Source organism: Etheostoma spectabile, unplaced genomic scaffold (genome assembly GCF_008692095.1).
Source record: "Etheostoma spectabile isolate EspeVRDwgs_2016 unplaced genomic scaffold, UIUC_Espe_1.0 scaffold00019122, whole genome shotgun sequence".
Classification (NCBI taxonomy): Eukaryota; Metazoa; Chordata; class Actinopteri; order Perciformes; family Percidae; genus Etheostoma; species Etheostoma spectabile.
The window spans coordinates 18,753-39,432 of NW_022604687.1; the positions used below are offsets into that span (position 1 = coordinate 18,753).

The window sequence follows — 20,680 nt, forward strand, 5'->3', positions numbered from 1 at the left end:
TAATAACGGTAATGAAAATAAGTACATAATAATGAGAAAAAAATAAAAAAAATAAAAAAAAAAGAGAAAGAAAAGGGGGGGGGCACTCAACACTCTTACATTATACATGCCTGTAGCTACACGTGGTTGAAAAAAGAAAAAAACAAACAAACAAACACATCAGGGCCCTGTTGTCTTACGGGAGAGTATTGAGCTTATCAAAATACAAAATCATTGGGTCCCATATTTTGTGAAATTTACCAATTGAACCTCTGGTTTCTAATTTCAAGAAAAACATTAGTTCACTGAGCCAGACAGACCCTTTAGGTGGATCAGGAGATTTCCACTGTAATGCTATTCTTCTATGGGCTAACAAAGAGGCAAAAGCAAAAGCATTCTTCTTATCAGTGGGCAACAAGATCTCATTAATCAAGACTCCAAAGATGGCCATGTCTGCAGAGGGTTTCAATTTGGTATCAAAAGCATCATTCAAAATGTTGCAGACATATGACCAAATATCTCTTAGTTTAGAACAGGTCCAAAACATATGCAACATATCTGCTGGTGTAGAATTGCAGCGCTCACACCTATCTTGAATGTCAGAATAAATTCTTGATAGTTTGGATTTTGTGTAGTAAATTCTGTGAAAAACCTTGAACTGTATCAAGCTAAGACGGGCACAGGATGAAGTGCCATTTACTCTAGTCTGAGCGCAGTCCCAGACTGCATCAGAGATGTCCCTCCCTAGTTCTTCAGCCCATTCGGTTTTAAGCCGCTCTAGTGACGTTTCCTGGAGAGAAGTTATTATATTTGAAATGTTTGAGATCAGTCTTTTGTGCTGAACTGGAGTCCGCAGAATTTTCTCAAGTCCTGAGTCTGTTGGTAAAACAGGAAATGATGAACTCTGGCTTTGAATAAAATGACGGACCTGAAAGTATCTAAATAAGTCTGACCGCTGCAAATGAAATTTCTCAGTAAGATCAGTAAAAGTGGCAAAGACACCGTCTATATAAAAGTTGTAGCATATAGTTAGACCCTTCCTACGCCACAGTGTGAAGGTATGGTCCATTCTGGATGCAGGAAATAGATGGTTGTCACAAATTGGGCTATACACAGAGAATTCTTTCAGTTCAAATCTTTTCCTGAATTGTGCCAGTATTTTAAGAGTGGAGATTACCACAGGGCAAGATGAGAATTTGGATGGTGAGAATGGTAATTTTGTCGTAATTAAAACAGGGAGTGAAGTAGAAAAGCAAGAGTTTGCCTCAATTTTGCACCAATCCAGGTCTGGGGCCTGATACCAGTATGATACTTTTTGTATATTGGATGCCCAGTAATATTTTTCCATATTGGGAAGTGCTAGGCCACCCTGGTCTTTGGGTCTTTCCAAAAGTTCTCTACGGATTCTAGGATTTTTGCCAGCCCACAAAAATGAGGAGATTAATTTATTCAGAGACTGGAAGAAAGATTTAGACAAAAAGACTGGGAGACATTGAAATAGGTATAAAAACCTAGGTAAGACGTTCAACTTTATGCAATTAACTCTACCTACAAGAGATAAATAAAGGACAGACCATCGTTTTAGATCGGATTCCAATTTGAGTAAGAGAGGTTTAAAATTCTTTTCATAGAGATCTGAGAACACACGAGTGATCTGTATCCCTAAGTATTTAAAGCCAGTCTTTGACATACGGAAAGGGAGTGTATTGTCTGAAATATGAAGGGCTAGATTATTGACGGGAAAGCATTCACTTTTGTAGAGGTTTCATTTGTAACCTGAGAACAGCCCAAAGTCATTTAAGATATTAATATTAGGAACGCATGAAACTGGGTCTGAAATTATAAAGAAGCAGGTCATCTGCATATAAAGAAACTCTGTGCTCAGTTTCCAACCTATGAATTCCAAGGATGTCAGGGGCCGTTCTGAACTTAATTGATAGCGGCTCAATAGCTAGTGCAAATAACAAAGGGCTGAGGGGACAACCCTGACGTGTACCCCTTGACAGAGAAAACAGATGGGAGGATAGTTTGTTTGTAAGTACTGATGCTTTGGGAGCAGTATATAATAAGCGGATCCAAGAAATGAAATTTGAGCCAAAACCAAATTTCCCCAGGACAGCAAATAAATAACACCACTCAACTCTGTCAAATGCTTTTTCAGCATCCAGGGAGACAACAACCTCTGGCGTCTCCCTGGACGCCGGTGAGTGTATTACATTTAGGAGTTTGCGTATATTTGTGAAGGAGTGACGGCCTCTCATGAATCCAGTTTGCTCCATTGAGATGATTTGGGATACTACACCATCCAATCTTGAGGAGAGAAGTTTAGCTAGAACCTTGACATCTGAATTTAGCAAGGATATAAGTCGGTAGGACCCACAATCAAGTGGGTCCTTACCTGGCTTTAAAAGAAGTGAGATGGATGCCTCAGTCAGAGTCTGTGGTAAATGACTCTGATTAAAAGAGTGATTGAACATTTCAAGTAGGATGGGGGCAAGTTGAGAAGAAAACTTTTTGTAAAATTCCACAGGATAGCCGTCAAGTCCCGGTGATTTGCCACTTTGCATTTTTTGAATGGCATCAACAATCTCCTGCAGTTGTATGGGCTTATCAAGATTGTCTTTAGCAGCTGCATCTATGTTTGGTATGTCTATACTATCCAGGAAAGTAGTCATGTTTGAGTTATCTTGTGGGGATGTAGACGTATAAAGTTCTGAGTAGAATTCTTTAAAAGTATTATTAATTTCTACTGGATCTATGGTCAATGATTGTGAAGTATTGCGAATCTGTGGGATTAAACGAGAAGCAGATCTACATTTCAGTTGATAGGCCAGAAGACGGCCTGCTTTCTCTCCATGTTCGTAATAATGACCTTTTGACCACAGATGATGCCTCTCAGTCCTTTCTGTTGATAATAAATCATATTCGGTTTTCAGTGCAATCCTCTCTTTATATAACTCTGGAGTAGGGGTGATGGAATATTGCCGGTCTATGTTTCTAATTGACGAAATGAGTTCTTGTTCCTTCTGCTTTCTCTCCTTTTTGCGTGAAATAGTGTACGATATAATTTCTCCTCTTACAACTACTTTAAGTGTCTCCCATAAAGTGGATGGAGATATAGAGTCTGACTTGTTAAATAGTATAAAGTCATCTATTGCCTTAGATATGAGATTGCAAAAGTGACTATCTGTTAGTAGGGCTGTGTTCAATCTCCATGTGCTACGCTGCGTAAGGTTTTGAGCAAACAAAAGATCAAGAGACACTGGAGCATGATCTGACTCATTAATAGCACTGTATTCCGCCTTCTTTACAGCAGGAAGAAGTGTTTTGTCAATCAGGAAAAAGTCTATCCTACTATATGTATGGTGAACGTTTGAAAAAAAGGAGAATTCCTTTTTATGTGGATAGAGGAACCTCCACGGATCAACACTACCAGTCTGCTCTGCAAATTCACTAAGAGCTATAGACATCTTAGAGCGTACTAAAGTCTTTGGGTTGGAGCGATCTATGGCTGGGTCCATGACGGTGTTAAAATCACCTGCAAAAATTAGTTTGTGTGAATTAAAATTCGGGATAAGAGAGATAAGTTTATTTATGAAGCTGACATCATCCCAATTTGGGGCGTATATACTTGCTAGTACGACTGGAGTGTTAAAGAGTGACCCTGATACTATTATAAATCGTCCTTGGGGGTCTGAGATCGTCTGAGATGGAGTAAATAATATTTTTTTATGAATTAAGATCGCCGCCCCCCGTGCTCTAGTGTTGAAGTTAGAATGAAAACTCTGCCCAACCCAGTTTTTCTTAAGCCTGACTTGGTCTACTATTTTCAAATGTGTTTCCTGTAAAAATATTATTTCTGCATTTAATTTCTTTAAGTGGGAAAATATTTTTGATCTCTTATTCGGCCCATTCATTCCATTTACATTCCAAGTAATAAAATGAGTTGATGCCGCACCTACTTCAGCCCTGACATTAGTTATATCATATGACATGATCTGTTAAAAAGAAAAAGAAAACAAGAGAGTGCGCCCCATAATATTTGCAAAAAACCTCCAAAAACATAAGCATCACATAAAACAAAATGAGATACCATTGGGCAGTATACATTCCCCATCCAGTACTAAATATGCCATCAATTGCTTTGATGGGCCCCCTCCTAACCCTCAACACTCCTATGTCTGCCGCTAGAACATGAGCAGACTGCAGGCTCCCTCCTAACTCTTGAACCTTCCGGTACGTCCTATTCTGCTGTGAACAGTGAAGAGCCTTGACCGATTAGCAATAACATTATGAGACAGAATAGCATAATACAAAGCTCTCAGATTATAACCTTTACCACAGAGTACAAATAATCGAATAACCAAAATCCTTCACCAATCACGTACCCCACCATACACACACATGTATAGAGCTACACATATTTAGCCCATTTATAAAAGAAATGAATCGGCTAGGTTAGCACTATAGCGGTACAAAGTATATCGTTAGTTAACGCAACCAAATCCAACAAGTGGCAGCCGGTGAACATTATCAGTTGAAAAAAAAAAAATATAAACAAAAAATAAAGGGGGTGATAAGAGTGATACTTTTTTTACGATTCAATAATCATCTTAAGAGTTCTCGTAACCCGGTATGATAAGCAAAATAACAGTTTACCTCAAAAAGGGACAAGTTCACATTCTCAGTCTGTGCTCGGGAAGTACTTCAGACGTGTTAGCCACAAGCTAACTGCAGCCAAAGTGGCGGAATCCACAAGGCTATCAGTCCAAAGTCCAGTTGGTCCTAATTGTCTTCACCCATCACCTTCTGGTCGTAGAAAGCCTTTGCTTCCTCTGGTGTGTTGAATTTGAAAGTATTTCCGTTAAACGCGACTCGCAAGATGGCAGGGTAGAGTAGCTGGAATTTTATCCCCTTCACATATAAGGCTTGTTTGACGTCATTGAATTCAGCCCGTCTCCTCGATAAACTGACGATGTAATCTGGGTATATCCTCAGGGTGGCGTTTCGGTACGTAACTATGTGCTGTCTAGCCCATTGCAGCATTCGTTCTTTTTCTTGAAATCGGTGAAAACATACCACAAACGGACGTGGGGGTAGACCGGATTTCCCAGGCTTTTTGCCGACTCTGTGAGCTCTCTCCAGAGCTGGGGCAGATTCAAACAACGCATTGCCCGTAAGCTCCATCAACATGCTCGATACAAATTTGACAGTGTCCTCAACACCCTCACTATCTTCCGGAACACCCACAATCCTCAGATTGGCTCTGCGTGACCGATTTTCTAAGTCTTCAACACGATCCAGCAGTGTTGCATTCTGGGTTCGTTGAGACTTGATAACTGCTTCGGTTTCAAAAATCTTGCCAAAGTTCTCCCCAGCCAAGGATTCCGTTGCAGTCAGACGTTGTTGAAAGCTGTCCACTGTCTCTTTCAGTGCATTCACTGAATTGTATAACGGCCCAAGAGATTCCTGAATGAGTGTTGAAATATCTTCTTTCAAACTAGCGCGTTGTTTGGACAGTTCTTCCACCAGTTGTGTCATGGTTATTCCATCGTCGTTGGAAGAGCAGTCACTAGCCGGAGAAGCCATTGCTGTTAGCTTGTTAGCAATTGTTTTTCGTGTAGTCGCCAAAGCTGTCTGTTTTTGCCTGGTAGAGGCCATTAGTTGCGTGTGGCCCTATACCGCAATATAATTCTTATACAACTTCAGTCCTGAGATCCTAAAATTAAATTCGATAAAGTAACATGCAAGTTAGGTCGGAGCTCCTCACATGTGCTGCCTACTCCGACATGACCGAAACCGGAAGCTGGTAATTTCTGAGCATTCTGATGTACGGTTTTAAAATTTAGGGCTCAAAAGTATAGCTATATTGACGTTTTTTCAGGCTGTTAAAGGCATATTTTACTCACCTTCATGAATACTAAAATGAATTCCTACTGTTATGACAGGTTCATTCCAACTATGGGTTAGACAATACATATCCATTGGGTCACTCAGGTAATTTAGGACCATTCTGATGTAGAATTTTAAAGTTAAAGCCTTGAATGTCTAGTAAATGGTATAGTTTAAATCTTTTTCAGGCTGTTAAAGGCACATTTGTCTCTTTTTCAGGCTACTCTTAAAAGGGATCCTGACGTTATGCCAGCTTCATTCAAAATCGGGGGGAGATATCACCTATCCAGTGTGTCTCTCAGGTAATTTCAGTGCATTCTGATGTACGGTTTTAAAATTAAGGGCTTAAAAGTAGAGCTATATTGACGTTTTTTCAGAATGTTAAAGCCATATTTAACTCACCTTCATGCCACTCTAAAATGGATTCCTACTGTTTTGCCAGGTTAATTCCAACTATGGGTTAGACAATACAAATCCATTGGGTCACTCAGGTAATTTAGGACCATTCTGATGTTGAATTTTAAAGATAAAGTCTAGAATGTCTAGTAAATGGTATAGTTTAAATCTTTTTCAGGCTGTTAAAGGCACATTTGTCTCTTTTTCAGGCTACTCTAAAAAGGAATCCTGACGTTATGCCTGCTTCATTCCAAGTCTGGGGGAGATATCACCTATCCAGTGTGTCTCTCAGGTACTTTCTGAGCAGGCATTTTTAACTCACCTTCATGCCACTATAAATGGATTCCTACTGTTATGGCAGGTTAATTCCAACTATGGGTTAGACAATACATATCCATTGGGTCACTCAGGTAATTTAGGACCATTCTGATGTAGAATTTTAAAGTTAAAGCCTTGAATATCTAGTAAATGGTATAGTTAAAATCTTTTTCAGGCTTATAAAGGCACATTTGTCTCTTTTTCAGGGTACTCTTAAAAGGGATCCTGACGTTATGCCAGTTTCATTCCAAGTCTGGAGGAGATATCACATATCCAGTGTATCTCTCAGGTAATGTCTGAGCATTCTGATGTACGGTTTTAAAATTAAGGGCTTAAAAGTAGAGCTATATTGGCATTTTTTCAGGCTGTTAAAGGCATATTTAACTAAAGTTCATGCCACTCTAAAATTGATTCCTACTGTTATGCCAGGTTCATTTAAACTATGGATTAGACAATACAAATCCATTGGGTCACTCAGGTAATTTAGGACCATTCTGATGTAGAATTTTAAAGTTAAAGCCTGGAATGTCTAGTAAATGGTATAGTTTAAATCTTTTTCAGGCTCTTAAAGGCAAATTTGTCTCTTTTTCAGGCTACTCTAAAAAGGAATCCTGACGTTATGCCTGCTTCATTCCAAGTCTTGGGGAGATATCACCTATCCAGTGTTTCTCTCAGGTAATTTTTGGGCGGCTGTGGCTCAGTGGTAGAGCGGTTGCCTGCCAATCAGAAGGTTGGTGGTTCAATCCCTGCCCCTGCAGTCATTGTCGAAGTGTCCTTGGGCAAGACACTGAACCCCAAGTTGCCCCCGGTGCTGCGCATCGGAGTGTGAATGTGTATGAATGTTTATCTGATGAGCAGGTGGCACCTTATACGGCAGCCCCGGCCACAGTGTATGAATGTGTGTGAATGGTGAATGTTACCTGTAGATGTAAAAGCGCTTTGAGCAGTTGTTAAGACTGGAAAAGCGCTATATAAATGCAGCACATTACATTTAATTTCTGAGCAGGCATATTTAACTCACCTTCATGCCACTATAAATGGATTCCTACTGTTATGCCAGGTTAATTCCAACTATGGGTTAGACAATACATATCCATTGGGTCACTCAGGTAATTTAGGACCATTCTGATGTAGAATTTTAAAGATAAAGTCTAGAATGTCTAGTAAATGGTATAGTTTAAATATTTTTCATGCTGTTAAAGGCACATTTGTCTCTTTTTCAGGCTACTCCAAAAAGGAATCCTGACGTCATAACAGCTTCATATAAAATCGGGGGGAGATATCATCTATCCAGTGTTTCTCTCAGGTAATTTCTGAGCATTCTGATGTACGGTTTTAAAATTAAGGGCTTAAAAGTATAGCTATATTGACTTTTTCAGGCTGTTAAAGGCATATTTAATTCACCTTCATGCCACTCTAAAATGGATTCCTACTTTTATGCCAGGTTCATTCCAACTATGGGTAAGACAATACATATCCATTGGGTCGCTCAGGTAATTTAGGACCATTCTGATGTAGAATTTTAAAGTTAAAGCCTGGAATGACTAGTAAATGGTATAGTTTAAATCTTTTTAAGGCTGTCAAAGGCACATTTGTCTCTTTTTCAGGCTACTATTTATTGCTGATTTGAAAACTATTTACATGACAGCATTGAGCTTCAGATCAATGGTGTTGTCATGGTAACAAACAAACTATATACAGAACGTTTTTCAACAATGAATACAACACATGGGTCGCAATTATGAAGTAAAATGTAATGAACAAGAGTTTTCATACTCAATATAACTTTCTTTTTTAACTTTTTATTTTTGTATGATCAGTGTGATTTTTTTTGTTTTTGGTTCTTTTTTATTTGTTTTATTTTTCTTTTTATTTCCAGGTGTGTGTGTGTGTGTGTGTGTGTGTGTGTGTGAGTAAGAGAGAGACACAGAGAGAGAGGGGGCGGGGGGGCAGCTGACAGTAAAAAAAAAAAAATCTCCGATGGCAGAGGAGTTGCATTTAAAACAAGAAGGATGTCTGAAACCCACGTTCACCAGAAATCTACTGGTTACTATGTCTGTAAGTACTATAAACCGAAGTTAAAAACAAACCTGAAGGAACCCTAAACGTTAACGGAACAGATCCGCAGACCGAATTGACTGTAGTAGCGGGAGCGAGCGAGAGAGATAGAGTGAGCCAGCAAGAGAGAGAGAGAGAGAGAGAGAGCGAGCAAGCGAGAGAGAGAAAGAGAGAGAGAGAGAGAGAGAGCGCAGTTCTCCTTGTTCTGTGTGTGTGTGTGATTGAGCCGAGCGTGTTTGTAGGCGGGGGGGGCGCTGTGATTATCACAGAACGCTGCGCGGCCAGTTGAGGAGTTGTATTCAATCCGAGCACGGATATTGACTCATATTACTCGGATAATACTTGTACTCGGCAAACGTGCTTTATCCGTACCGGATACTCGTTTCAGCCGGATACTCGGATCACCCCTATCAAATACCATCGTGGCCTCATCCTTTGGGTCTCAGAGACCTCGCTGTTTTATGTTCCATGCCATTATACATACGTCCCACAACTGCCGTGGCGCCCCCATCTTCCCGGGGTCCCGGGGACCCGAAGGACAACGCCACGGGTCTCAGGGACCCAAAGGACAATGTCATGAGTCCCAGTGACCCGAAGGACAATGCCATGGGTCCCAGGCACCCGTAGGACAATGCCATGGGTCCTAGGGAACCGTAGGACAACGTCAAGGGTCCTTGTGACCCAAAAGGACAATGCCAAGGTCCTGGGGACCCGAAAGGACAATGCCCTGGGTCCCTGGGACCCGAAGGATAACATCAAAGGGTCTTCGGGTCCCAGGGACCCGTGGAACCAGTAGGACAATGCCATGGGGCCCAGGGACCCCCCATCCTCCGGGGTCCCGGGGACCCATCCTTGTTCGATGTCATCTTTCTCCTACCCTTGAGGCCTCCACCTCGCCATTCGGGTCCCTGGGACCCAGGGTTGTGTGTGTGTCTGTGTGTGTGTGTGTGTGTGTGTGTGTGTGTGTGTGTGTCTGTGTGTGTGTGTCTGTGTGTGTGTGTGTGTGTGTGGGTCTGTGTCTCTGTCTGTGTGTCTCTGTGTCTGTGTGTGTGTGTGTGTGTGTGTGTGTGTGTGTGTGTGTGTGTGTGTGTGTGTGTGTGTGTTCCAAACAGATTCAAGGTTTGTTCGGGGCCTCGTCCACACGGGCCAAGAGGCTACGGGCGAACACACTCGGCACAGTAGTAGGCCCGCGTCCAGCTTCCACAGATGTATTTCTTGCAGCCACCGCAAACGATGTGTGATTTGCGGTCCTTTCTCTCCGGACAGAGCTGACACCGCTTCCTTTTGCTTTGCACCCTCAGTGTGTCCGGTTCAGAATCCCCATGCTCCTCTAGGCCCCTTGTGACTGTGCCACCGCCGCGCTGTCGCCATCGCCACCACAGGACCTCCTCGCCATGACGACGGCTTTGACAAGCGCGGCGGACGCCTCCGTGCGAGGCAGATGCCGCCGTCTCTCGATGAGCGGATTCACAAGCGCCCTTCCCAACTGCTCGAGGAACGCCCTCCTCTTGTTGAGCTTGCCGCGCATCCACTCGGGCCTGAGCTCCCGCCACAGCACAAAGGCGTTGTAGGCGGACACGTCGAGGATGTTGTGGAACAGGGCGAGGGGCCAGCGCGCCGTCTTCCTGCGGCAGCTGTACGTGCCCACGAGCTTGTCCATGTTGTCCACCCCGCCCTTGGTGTGGTTGTAGCGGAGAATGATGTCGGGTTTGGCTTGCCTGCCGGCGCCAACGCCCGCATCCCCTGTGTGCAGTGTGCTCAGGAGCACCACGTTCCTGTGCTTCTTGGGCACGTAGGACAACAGAGTGGCGACGGACGTGAAGGCAAACTTGGACGAAAAGACCGCACGACCCTTGGTGGCGAGCAACGCCCCCGGCAGCTCGGGCTTGTTTTTGCGCATCGTGCCAACCACGGTGAGGCGCCGCTCGGAGAGCAGCCGCTGGGCCAGCGCGTAGGAGTTGAAAAAGTTGTCGCACGTCACGTTACGCGGGCCCCTCAGGCCCTCGGTCACGTCCAGCAACACGCGGGAGCCCAGATTCTTCTTGGGCGTGCCGCTCACCAATTTGCCCGTGTAGAGCTGCATGTGCCACGCGTAGCTGGAGCCGGCGTCGCAGGCCACCCACGACTTGAGTCCGTACCGGGCGGGCTTGCTGGGCATGTACTGGCGGAACGCGCAGCGACCTTGTGAAAGTGGCGTGTCAAAACAAGAAGATGGAACACGATGGATAGAGATGGAAGAAAAAATTCAACACACACACACACACACAAAGAAAGAAAAGTGTACGGCAACAACACAACCAAGCAAAAAAAGAAAATACAACACCTCGAAAGGGCACCAGCTGCTCGTCCACCGTCACGTCGGCGCCCGGGTTGTAGAGGCGAGGCAGCTGCCGTGTCCACTCGTCCCACACCTCTCGTACGACAGTTTGTCCGAGGCTCGGCGGGCAGCTCTCGACTCGCGGTCGTCGAATCGCAACAGTCTAGAGTACGCGTGGAACTGCTTGATTGCCATCGTGGCGCGGAAAATGGCCCTGCAACTCTCCTCGTGCCACAGGCTCTCCAAGGCCTCGTTGCGGGACCGGTACACGCCCGCAAGGAGCAGCAGCCCGAGGTAGCCTTGCAGGTCCGTGACGTCCATCGCTTTCCACTTGCCGCCTGTGGCACATCTCCTTTGACCCTCGAGGTTTGTGGTGGCCACAACCATGTCTTTGATTTGCCGTGTGACAAACAGGCCAAACGCAGACACTATGTCGTGGACGCGTTCCGCGGCGTACTCTGTGGGTCCCGGGCGCTGTAGTAGCAGCAGCGCGGCAGCGTCTGCGGCGGCAGCAGCAGCAGCAGCAGCAGTAGCAGCGTCTGTCGTGTCCTTTTCTTGGTCGGGTTTGTCCTCTTCGGTGGCATGGCAGTGAGTTCTTGGGACACTGGGATGACACGTTTTCGAGGACCATTTGATTTTGCCATCTTTTGACACAAATGTTTCCTCATCCTGCTCGTCCTCCTCTTGCCCCTCGTCTTCACTACCCTCTTCTTGTTCTTCGTCTTCTTCTTCATCTTCGTCTTCTTCTTGTTCTTCTTCTTCGTCCCTTGCATGTCCACCCTCTTCTTCTTCGTCTTCTTTTTCTTCTTCTTCTTCTTCTTCATTCACTTGTTCTCCTCCTTCGTCTTGAACTTCAACGTCCACTTGGCCTCGGTCATCATCTTTGATGTCATCGTTGTCGTCGTCGTCGCAGCAGGAGTAGTCTTTTTCTCTGCTGTGGTCGTGTAAACGTTGGTCCTCTTGTGGGGTTTCTCCTTTTTGTACCTTGGCTTCAGCGGGGACATTGCGAGCGGCGGGGCCACTCGCGAGAATCCAATGCAGCTTCAACTCCAGTGTCAAACGAAGGGCCATGCTGCAGCTTCTGCCCCGGCTGTGCCAACGTGCCACGTGCAAAAAGTGCACAGGTCCGAAACAAGATGACGTGAAAAAGAAAATGACAAGGACAAGAAGACAAGACAAATGTGTCTAAAGTGTCTATTGTGTGTATATTGTGTGTCTGTGTGTGTTTGTGTGTGTGTGTGTGAGTAATAAAAATAATTAGTATACTAATGTCAAACAAATGCCTTTGTTTCTCTATTCTTTTTGACCTCCCTTTCCACTCGACCTGAAGGACAATGCCCTGGGTCCCAGGGACCCGAAGGACAACGTCAAGGGTCCCAGGGACCCATAGGACAACATCAAGGGTCCCTCTGACCCAAAAGGACAATGTCAAGGGTCCCTGCGACCCAAAAGGACAATGTCATGGGTCCCACGGACCCGAAGGACAGCATCAAGGGTCCCTGGAACCCGAAGGACAATGCCACGGGTCACTGGAACCCGTAGGACAACGTCAAGGGTCCTGGTGACCCAAAAGGACAACGTCAAGGGTCCCAGGGACCCGAAGGACAATTCCACGGGTCCCCGGGACCCGAAGGACAACACAAGGGCTAGAGGAACCTGGTCCAGAGGCGTGGCCACACATTTCCATCCGCCTTCCTGCACAGCTGCAAACCATCTCCATCATTCAATCTCCACCGCTGCAATCCATCTTCATTCCATCTCCATCATTCCATCTCCACAGTATATAAACCCGGGCTGACCACCTCTTCAGCGCCAGTTTGTTACTAAACCCTAAGTGGTAACTAGGCCAGTCATCAGTGCACGTTGCTCTCAAGCCTTGCCGTTGACTAACCTTGCTTTGTTCTTGTCACAGTTTCCGTGTTCCGCCGTGAGCGTATGCAGCTTCCTCAGACCCGCTCCGTTGTTGCTCTCATCTACACCTCCACCACCACCTGTTGCTCATCTGTGTTTTTGTTGGATTAAACCTTTTCTTTACCTTTTTTATCCGCGCTTGTGTTTTTTCTGTGTGTGGGTCAACCTACCCTCAACACAAACAGAGTACCTCGCCATGGAAAAGATGCTCAAGCAAAAAAGAGGCAGCTACATACAGGCCAGTGACATAGGCAGATTGAACCATGTGGCCGATGTTCTCTTTCACCATGGGATGATGACAAGAACAGGTGGATACCGTCCATTCTATTAGATCCCCTCAGGACAGGGTTTAGGACAATGATCAATGTAGCGAGGAAGAACGGGTCCGTTGTGTGTGAAACGTTTATGGACGCCTGGGAAAACTACCACGGTGGAACCGCTGCGGCTGCACCCAAGGTAGCTCACGATTTACTCGCAGTGTTGGATGAGTTGACCACCGAAGATATTAGCAGGCTCAAGTTTGTCATGCTTGACATACACGTCTACGATCAACAACCTGTCAGTCGTGCCACTTTGGATCCACTGACTCATAGAACCCAGATAGCAGACGCTATCGTGCAGCGCTACAAAGACAAAGCGCGAGCGGTCTTGCTCATCCTGCTGGAGCGCATAAGTTGCAACGATCTGGTGGAAAGGCTTCGCAGCGGCGCTCATGACCAAATGACACGTCCACGCGGAGATGTTACCCTTGTTGGCTATTGCTCTGCCATCCGAGGGGATGCGGCTCAGGTCAGGATGAAGGTGTTTGACACACTCGAAGACCTCAGCGAAGACTCCTTCAAAAGGTTTGTGTGGATGCTGCGTCTGCCGCCCTACAAATCTGAACGTATCACAAGTGTGAGCGACCTTGTTGATGTACTCACAGACCATGTGAACCGTGACACGTTCATGTACGTGGAAACTGTGTATGCAACTCTGCGTCTGATCGGGAGTGTGCCCTAAACTGTTTAGGAGCCTTACCCTATTGTACACAGATACACAATACTGCAGATGAATAAAATGAATGCTTGTCAAAACCCCGGATTCCGTGTCCAATTGTGTACCACCATTGTGAAAGTGTTAATTGCATCCTACTGGTGCGTTTTTGCAATCTGTTCTAGCATGCTGCTTCATTCATTGAGATGATTGTGTTTATCAGTGCATGTATTTCCCCTATTTCCCTTTGAGAGGACGACAGGACTTATTGACCGGTTGACCGGTATGTTGATATACTCTTACATGAGTGTAAAACAGTGGCCATTGTGTGTTCTGTCAGCAAACACGGTATTATTTTAGCGTTAGCTACTGCATAGCTGGTCCTGGGGACCCAAAAGGCAATGCCATGGGTCCTGGGGACCTGTAGGACAACGTAGAGGGTCCTGGTGACCCGAAAGGACAATGCCACGGGTCCCCGGGACCCGAAGGGCAACGTCAAGGGTCCTGGTGACCCGAACGACAATGCTTTGGGTTCCTGTGACCCAAAAGGACAACGTCAAGGGTCCCTGTGACCCAAAAGGACAATACCCTGGGTCCCAGGTACCCGAAGGACAATGCCATGGGTCCCAGGGACCCGAAGGACAACATCAAGGGTCCGAGGGACCCGTAGGACAATGTCAAGGGTCCCTGTGACCCAAAAGGACAATGCCCTGGATCCCAGGTACCCGAAGGACAATGCCATGGGTCCCAGGGACCCGAAGAACAACGTCAAGGGTTCTTGTGACCCAAAAGGACAACGTCAAGGGTCCCGGGGACCCGAAGGACAACGTCAAGGGTCCCAGGGACCCGTAGGACAACGTCAAGGGTCTTTTTCAGGCTGTTAAAGGCACATTTGTCTCTTTTTCAGGCTACTATAAAAAGGAATCCTGACGTTATGCCAACTTCATTCCAAGTCTGGGGGAACTATCACCTATCTAGTGTATCTCTCAGGTAATTTCAAAGCATTCGTATGTACGGTTTTAAAATTAAGGGCTTAAAAGTATAGCTATATTGAAATTTTTTCAGGCTGTTAAAGGCATATTTAACTCACCTTCATGCCCCTCTAAAATGGATTCCTACTGTTATGCCAGGTTCGTTTTAACTATGGGTTAGACAATACAAATCCATTGGGTCACTCAGGTAATTTAGGACCATTCTGATGTAGAATTTTAAAGTTAAAGCCTAGAATGTCTAGTAATTAGTATAGTTTAAATCTATTTCAGGCTGTTAAAGGCACATTTGTCTCTTTTTCCTGCTACTCTAAAAAGGCATCCTGACGTTATGGCAGCTTCATTCCAAGTCTGGGGGAGATATCACTTATCCAGTGTGTTTCTCAGGTAATTTCAGAGCATTCTGATGTACGGTTTTAAAATTAAGGGCTTAAAAGTAGAGCTATATTGACGTTTTTTCAGGCTGTTAAAACCATATTTAACTCACCTTCATGCCACTCTAAAATGGATTCCCACTGTTATGCCAGGTTCCTTCCAACTATGGGTTAGACAATACAAATCCATTGGGTCACTCAGGTAATTTAGGACCATTCTGATGTTGAATTTTAAAGATAAAGTCTAGAATGTCTAGTAAATGGTATAGTTTAAATTTTTTTCAGGCTGTTAAAGGCACATTTGTCTCTTTTTCAGGCTACTCTAAAAAGGAATCCTGACGTTATGCCTGCTTCATTCCCAGTCTGGGGGAGATATCACCTATCCAGTGTTTCTCTCAGGTAATTTCTGAGCAGGCATTTTTAACTCACCTTCATGCCACTATAAATGGATTCCTACTGTTATGCCAGGTTAATTACAACTATGTGTTAGACAATACATATCCATTGGGTCACTCAGGTTATTTAGGACCATTCTGATGTAGAATTTTAAAGTTAAGCCTAGAATGTCTAGTAAATGGTATAGTGTAAATCTTTTTCAGGCTGTCAAAGGCACATTTGTCTCTTTTTCAGGCTACTCTAAAAAGGAATCCTGACTTTATGCCATATACACATTCCAAGTCTGGGGGAGATATCACCTATCCTGTGTGTCTCTCAGGTAAATTCTGAGTATTCTGTTGTACGGTTTTAAAATTAAGGGCTTAAAAGTAGAGCTATATTGATGTTTTTTCAAGTTGTTAAAGGCATATTTACTTCATGCAGAGATGGGAAGTAACGAAGTACAAGTACTTCGTTACTGTACTCAAGTAGATTTTTCTGATATTTTTACTTTACTTTACTATTTATTTTTGTGGCGACTTTTTACTTCTACTCCTTACATTTTAACACAAATATCGGTACTTTCTACTCCTTACATTTTAAAAATTGGCTCGTTACTTTCGTTTTGTACAAGAGGTTGTCATGTCAAGGACAATAGCGCGGACACGCGCCACACACCGCGAGCGGGTGCGCGCGCTACACGGAGAGAAAAGTGAGAGAAATGAAAAGGAGACAAGCTGTCCGGAGGATAATCAGCTGAGATTGTGTGTGTGCGTCTTTGAGAACTGTAAGTCGTATAACTCATGTTGTCAGTTCACTTAAGCCTGTTGTATTGGTCTATAGTTCTTCACATTTAAAGTAAGTTAGCTAATGGTTTTGGTGTGTTCTTCACCTGTTAGCTAGTGGTTTTGGTGTGTTCTTCACCTGTTAGCTAATGGTTTTGGTGTGTTCTTCACCTGTTAGCTAGTGGTTTTGGTGTGTTCTTCACCTGTTAGCTAGTGGTTTTGGTGTGTTCTTCACCTGTTAGCTAGTGGTTTTTGTGTGTTCTTCACCTGTTAGCTAATGGTTTTGGTGTGTTCTTCACCTGTTAGCTAGTGGTTTTGGTGTGTTCTTCACTTGTTAGCTAGTGGTTTTGGTGTGTTCTTCACCTGTTAGCTGGGTTGCACGTTGATATTAATCAACAGTTTCACAGCTTTATTCGCATGAGTTTGTTTTTTTTGACCGAACTTCAGATACTGTAATTCAATTGACAAGTGGATGGAAACTTAGCTAGAGAGAAGTTGTCTCTGTCTGTGTTTTAACAGACACACCTGGGGCCAAGTTGGACACCAAGTTAAAGCCTAGAATGTCCAGTAAATGGTATAGTTTAAATCTTTTTCAGGCTGTCAAAGGCACATTTGTCTCTTTTTCAGGCTACTCTAAAAAGGAATCCTGATGTTATGCCAGCTTCATTCCAAGTAGGTGGGAGATATCACTGAGCAGGCATATTTAACTCACCTTCATGCCACTATAAATGGATTCCTACTGTTATGCCAGGTTAATTCCAACTAGGGGTTAGACAATACATATCCATTGGGTAACTCAGGTAATTTAGGACCATTCTGATGTCATCAAACCACAAACCCCCTCTCTCACAGAAACTACAGAAGAGCACTGTAATAATTTCCTGGACTCTTTCAAAACAAAAATAGACTCAATCCACTCTTCCTTTCCTAGATCCTCAACACTAGCCAGCCCAGCTGTCCACTCACAGCTTGCAGTGCTCCAGACCCTACACTGCTTTCCAGAAATCTCCCAGCAAGAGGTTGAGAAGATCATCCAAAGGATGAAACCAACCACCTGTGCCCTCGACCCCTTTCCTACAGCTCTAGTCAAAGCAAACACCTCTGCCCTAAGCCCTCTGATTACCACTGTAATAAACCACTCCCTCCAGTCTGGCAATGTTCCATCTGCCCTTAAAACTGCCATAATCAGACCACTTCTAAAAAAACCTACCCTTGATCCAGAGACACTCTCAAATTACAGGCCCATTTCCAATCTCTCATTCCTCTCCAAAGTACTGGAAAAAGTTGTTGCCGCTCATCTTCAGGACCACCTCAAGCATAACAACCTCTTTGAAAAATTCCAGTCTGGTTTCCGCTCTGCTCACAGCACCGAAACAGCCCTGGTCAGAGTCACAAACGACCTACGAATGGCAGCTGATGCTGGCTCACCTTCCCTCCTCATGCTCCTCGATCTGTCCGCTGCTTTTGACACTGTGAATCATGGTATACTCCTGAACCGACTACACCAAGCCACTGGACTCACTGACACTGCTCTGAACTGGTTTAAATCATACCTCACTGACAGAACAGAGTACATTTCTCTTGGAAGCGCAAAATCCCGGCAACACACGGTCACCTGCGGAGTCCCCCAGGGGTCAGTCCTTGGCCCGATCCTCTTCATCATTTACATCCTGGGGGAGATATCACCTATCTAGTGTTTCTCTCAGGTAATTTCTGAGCAGGCATATTTAACTCACCTTCATGCCACTCTAAAATGGATTCCTACTGTTATGCCAGTTTCCTTCCAACTATGGGTTAGACAATACAAATCCATTGGGTCACTCAGGTAATTTAGGACCATTCTGATGTAGGATTTTAAAAATAAAGTCTAGAATGTCTAGTAAATGGTATAGTTTAAATCTTTTTCAGGCTGTTAAAGGAACATGTGTCTCTTTTTCAGGCTACTCTAAAAAGGAATCCTGACGTTATGCCTGCTTCATTCCAAGTCTGGGGGAGATATCACCTATCCAATGTTTCTCTCAGGTAATTTCTGAGCAGGCATATTTAACTCACCTTCATGCCACTATAAATGGATTCCTACTGTTATGCCAGGTTAATTCCAACTATGGGTTAGACAATACATATCCATTGGGTCACTCAGGTAATTTAGGACCATTCTGATGTAGAATTTTAAAGTTAAAGTCTAGAATGTCTAGTAAATGGTATAGTTTAAATATTTTTCATGCTGTTAAAGGCACATTTGTCTCTTTTTCAGGCTACTCTAAAAAGGAATCCTGACGTTATGCCTGCTTCATTCCAAGTCTGGGGGAGATATCACCTATCCAGTGTGTCTCTCAGGTATTTTCTGACAATTCTAATGTACGGTTTTAAAATTAAGGGCTTAAAAGTAGAGCTATATTGATGTTTTTTCAGGCTGTTAAAGGCATATTTAACTCACCTTCATGCCACTCTAAAATGGATTCCTATTGTTATGCCAGGTTCATTCCAACTATGGGTTAGACAATACATAACCTTTGGGTCACTCAGGTAATTTGGGAACATTCCGATGTAGAATTTTAAAGTTAAAGCCTAGAATGTCTAGTAAATTGTATAGTTTAAATCTTTTTCAGGCTGTCAAAGGCACATTTGTCTCTTTTTCAAGCTACTCTAAAAAGGAATCCTGATGTTATGCCAGCTTCATTCCAAGTCGGGGGGAGATATCACCTATCCAGTGTGTCTCTCAGGTAATTTCAGAACATTCTGATGTACGGTTTTAAAATGATGGGCTTAAAAGTGGAGCTATATTGACGTTTTTTCAAGCTGTTAAAGACATATGTAACTCACCTTCATGCCACTCTAAAATGGATTCCTATTGTTATGCCAGGTTCATTCCAACTAGGGGTTAGACAATACATATCCATTGGGTCACTCAGGTAATTTAGGACCATTCTGATGTAGAATTTTAAAGTTAAAGCCTAGAATGTCTAGTAAATGGTATAGTTTAAATCTGTTTCAGGCTGTTAAAGGCACATTTGTCTCTTTTTCAGGCTACTCTAAAAAGGAATCCTGACGGTATGCCAGCTTCATTCCAAGTCTGTGGGAGATATCACCTATCTAGTGTTTCTCTCAGGTAATTTCTGAGCAGGCATATTTAACTCACCTTCATGCCACTCTAAAATGGATTCCTACTGTTATGCCAGTTTCCTTCCAACTATGGGTTAAACAATACAAATCCATTGGGTCACTCAGGTAATTTAGGACCATTCTGATGTAGGATTTTAAAATAAAGTCTAGAATGTCTAGTAAATGGTATAGTTTAAATCTTTTTCAGGCTGTTAAAGGCACATTTGTCTCTTTTTCAGGCTACTCTAAAAAGGAATCCTGACGTTATGCCTGCTTCATTCCAAGTTTTGGGGAGATATCACCTATCCAGTGTTTCTCTCAGGTAATTTCTGAGCAGGCATATTTAACTCAAACTTCATGCCACTATAAATGGATTCCTACTGTTATTCCAGGTTAATTCCAACTATGGGTTAGACAATACGTAACCATTGGGTCACTCAGGTAATTTAGGACCATTCTGATGTAGAATTTTAAAGTTAAAGCCTAGAATGTCTAGTAAATGGTATAGTTTAAATATTTTTCAGGCTGTCAAAGGCACATTTGTCTCTTTTTCAGGCTACTCTAAAAAGGAATCCTGATGTTATGCCAGCTTCATTCCAAGTCGGGGGGAGATATCACCTATCAAGTGTTTCTCTCAGGTAATTTCTGAGCAGGCATATTTAACTCACCTTCATGCCACTATAAATGGATTCCTACTGTTTGGCCACGTTAATTCCAACTATGGGTTAGACAATATATATCCATTGGGTCACTCAGGTAATTTAGGACCATTCTGATGTAGAATTTTAAAGTTAAATCCTAGAATGTCTTGTAATGGTATGGTTTAAATATTTTTCATGCTGTTAAAGGCACATTTGTCTCTTTTTCAGGCTACTCTAAAAAGGAATCCTGACGTTATGCCAGCTTCATTCCAAGTCTGGGGGAGACATCAACTATCCAGTGTGTCTCTCAGGTTTTTTCTGAGCATTCTGATATACGGTTTTAACATTAAGGGCTTAAAAGTAGAGCTATATTGACGTTTTTTCAGGCTGTTAAAGGAATATTTAACTCACCTTCATGCCACTCTAAAATGGATTCCCACTGTTATGACAGGTTCATTCCAACTATAGGTGAGACAATACATATCCATTGGGTCACTCAGGTAATTTAGGACCATTCTGATGTAGGACTTTAAAAATAAAGCCTAGAATGTTTAATAAATGGTATAGT

The 20,680-nt window shown here is 43.6% G+C and overlaps 1 protein-coding gene across 1 annotated transcript; it reads right to left on the reverse strand.

Annotated features, from left to right (window-relative positions):
* Window positions 1-9,973: 9,973 nt before the first annotated feature.
* On the reverse strand, window positions 9,974-11,964 carry LOC116683810 (piggyBac transposable element-derived protein 4-like). The gene is given in 4 exon segments (XM_032509996.1): window positions 9,974-10,824; window positions 10,967-11,065; window positions 11,068-11,564; window positions 11,813-11,964. Coding segments are annotated over 4 exon segments (1,599 nt in total).
* Between the last annotated feature and the right edge of the window lie 8,716 nt (window positions 11,965-20,680).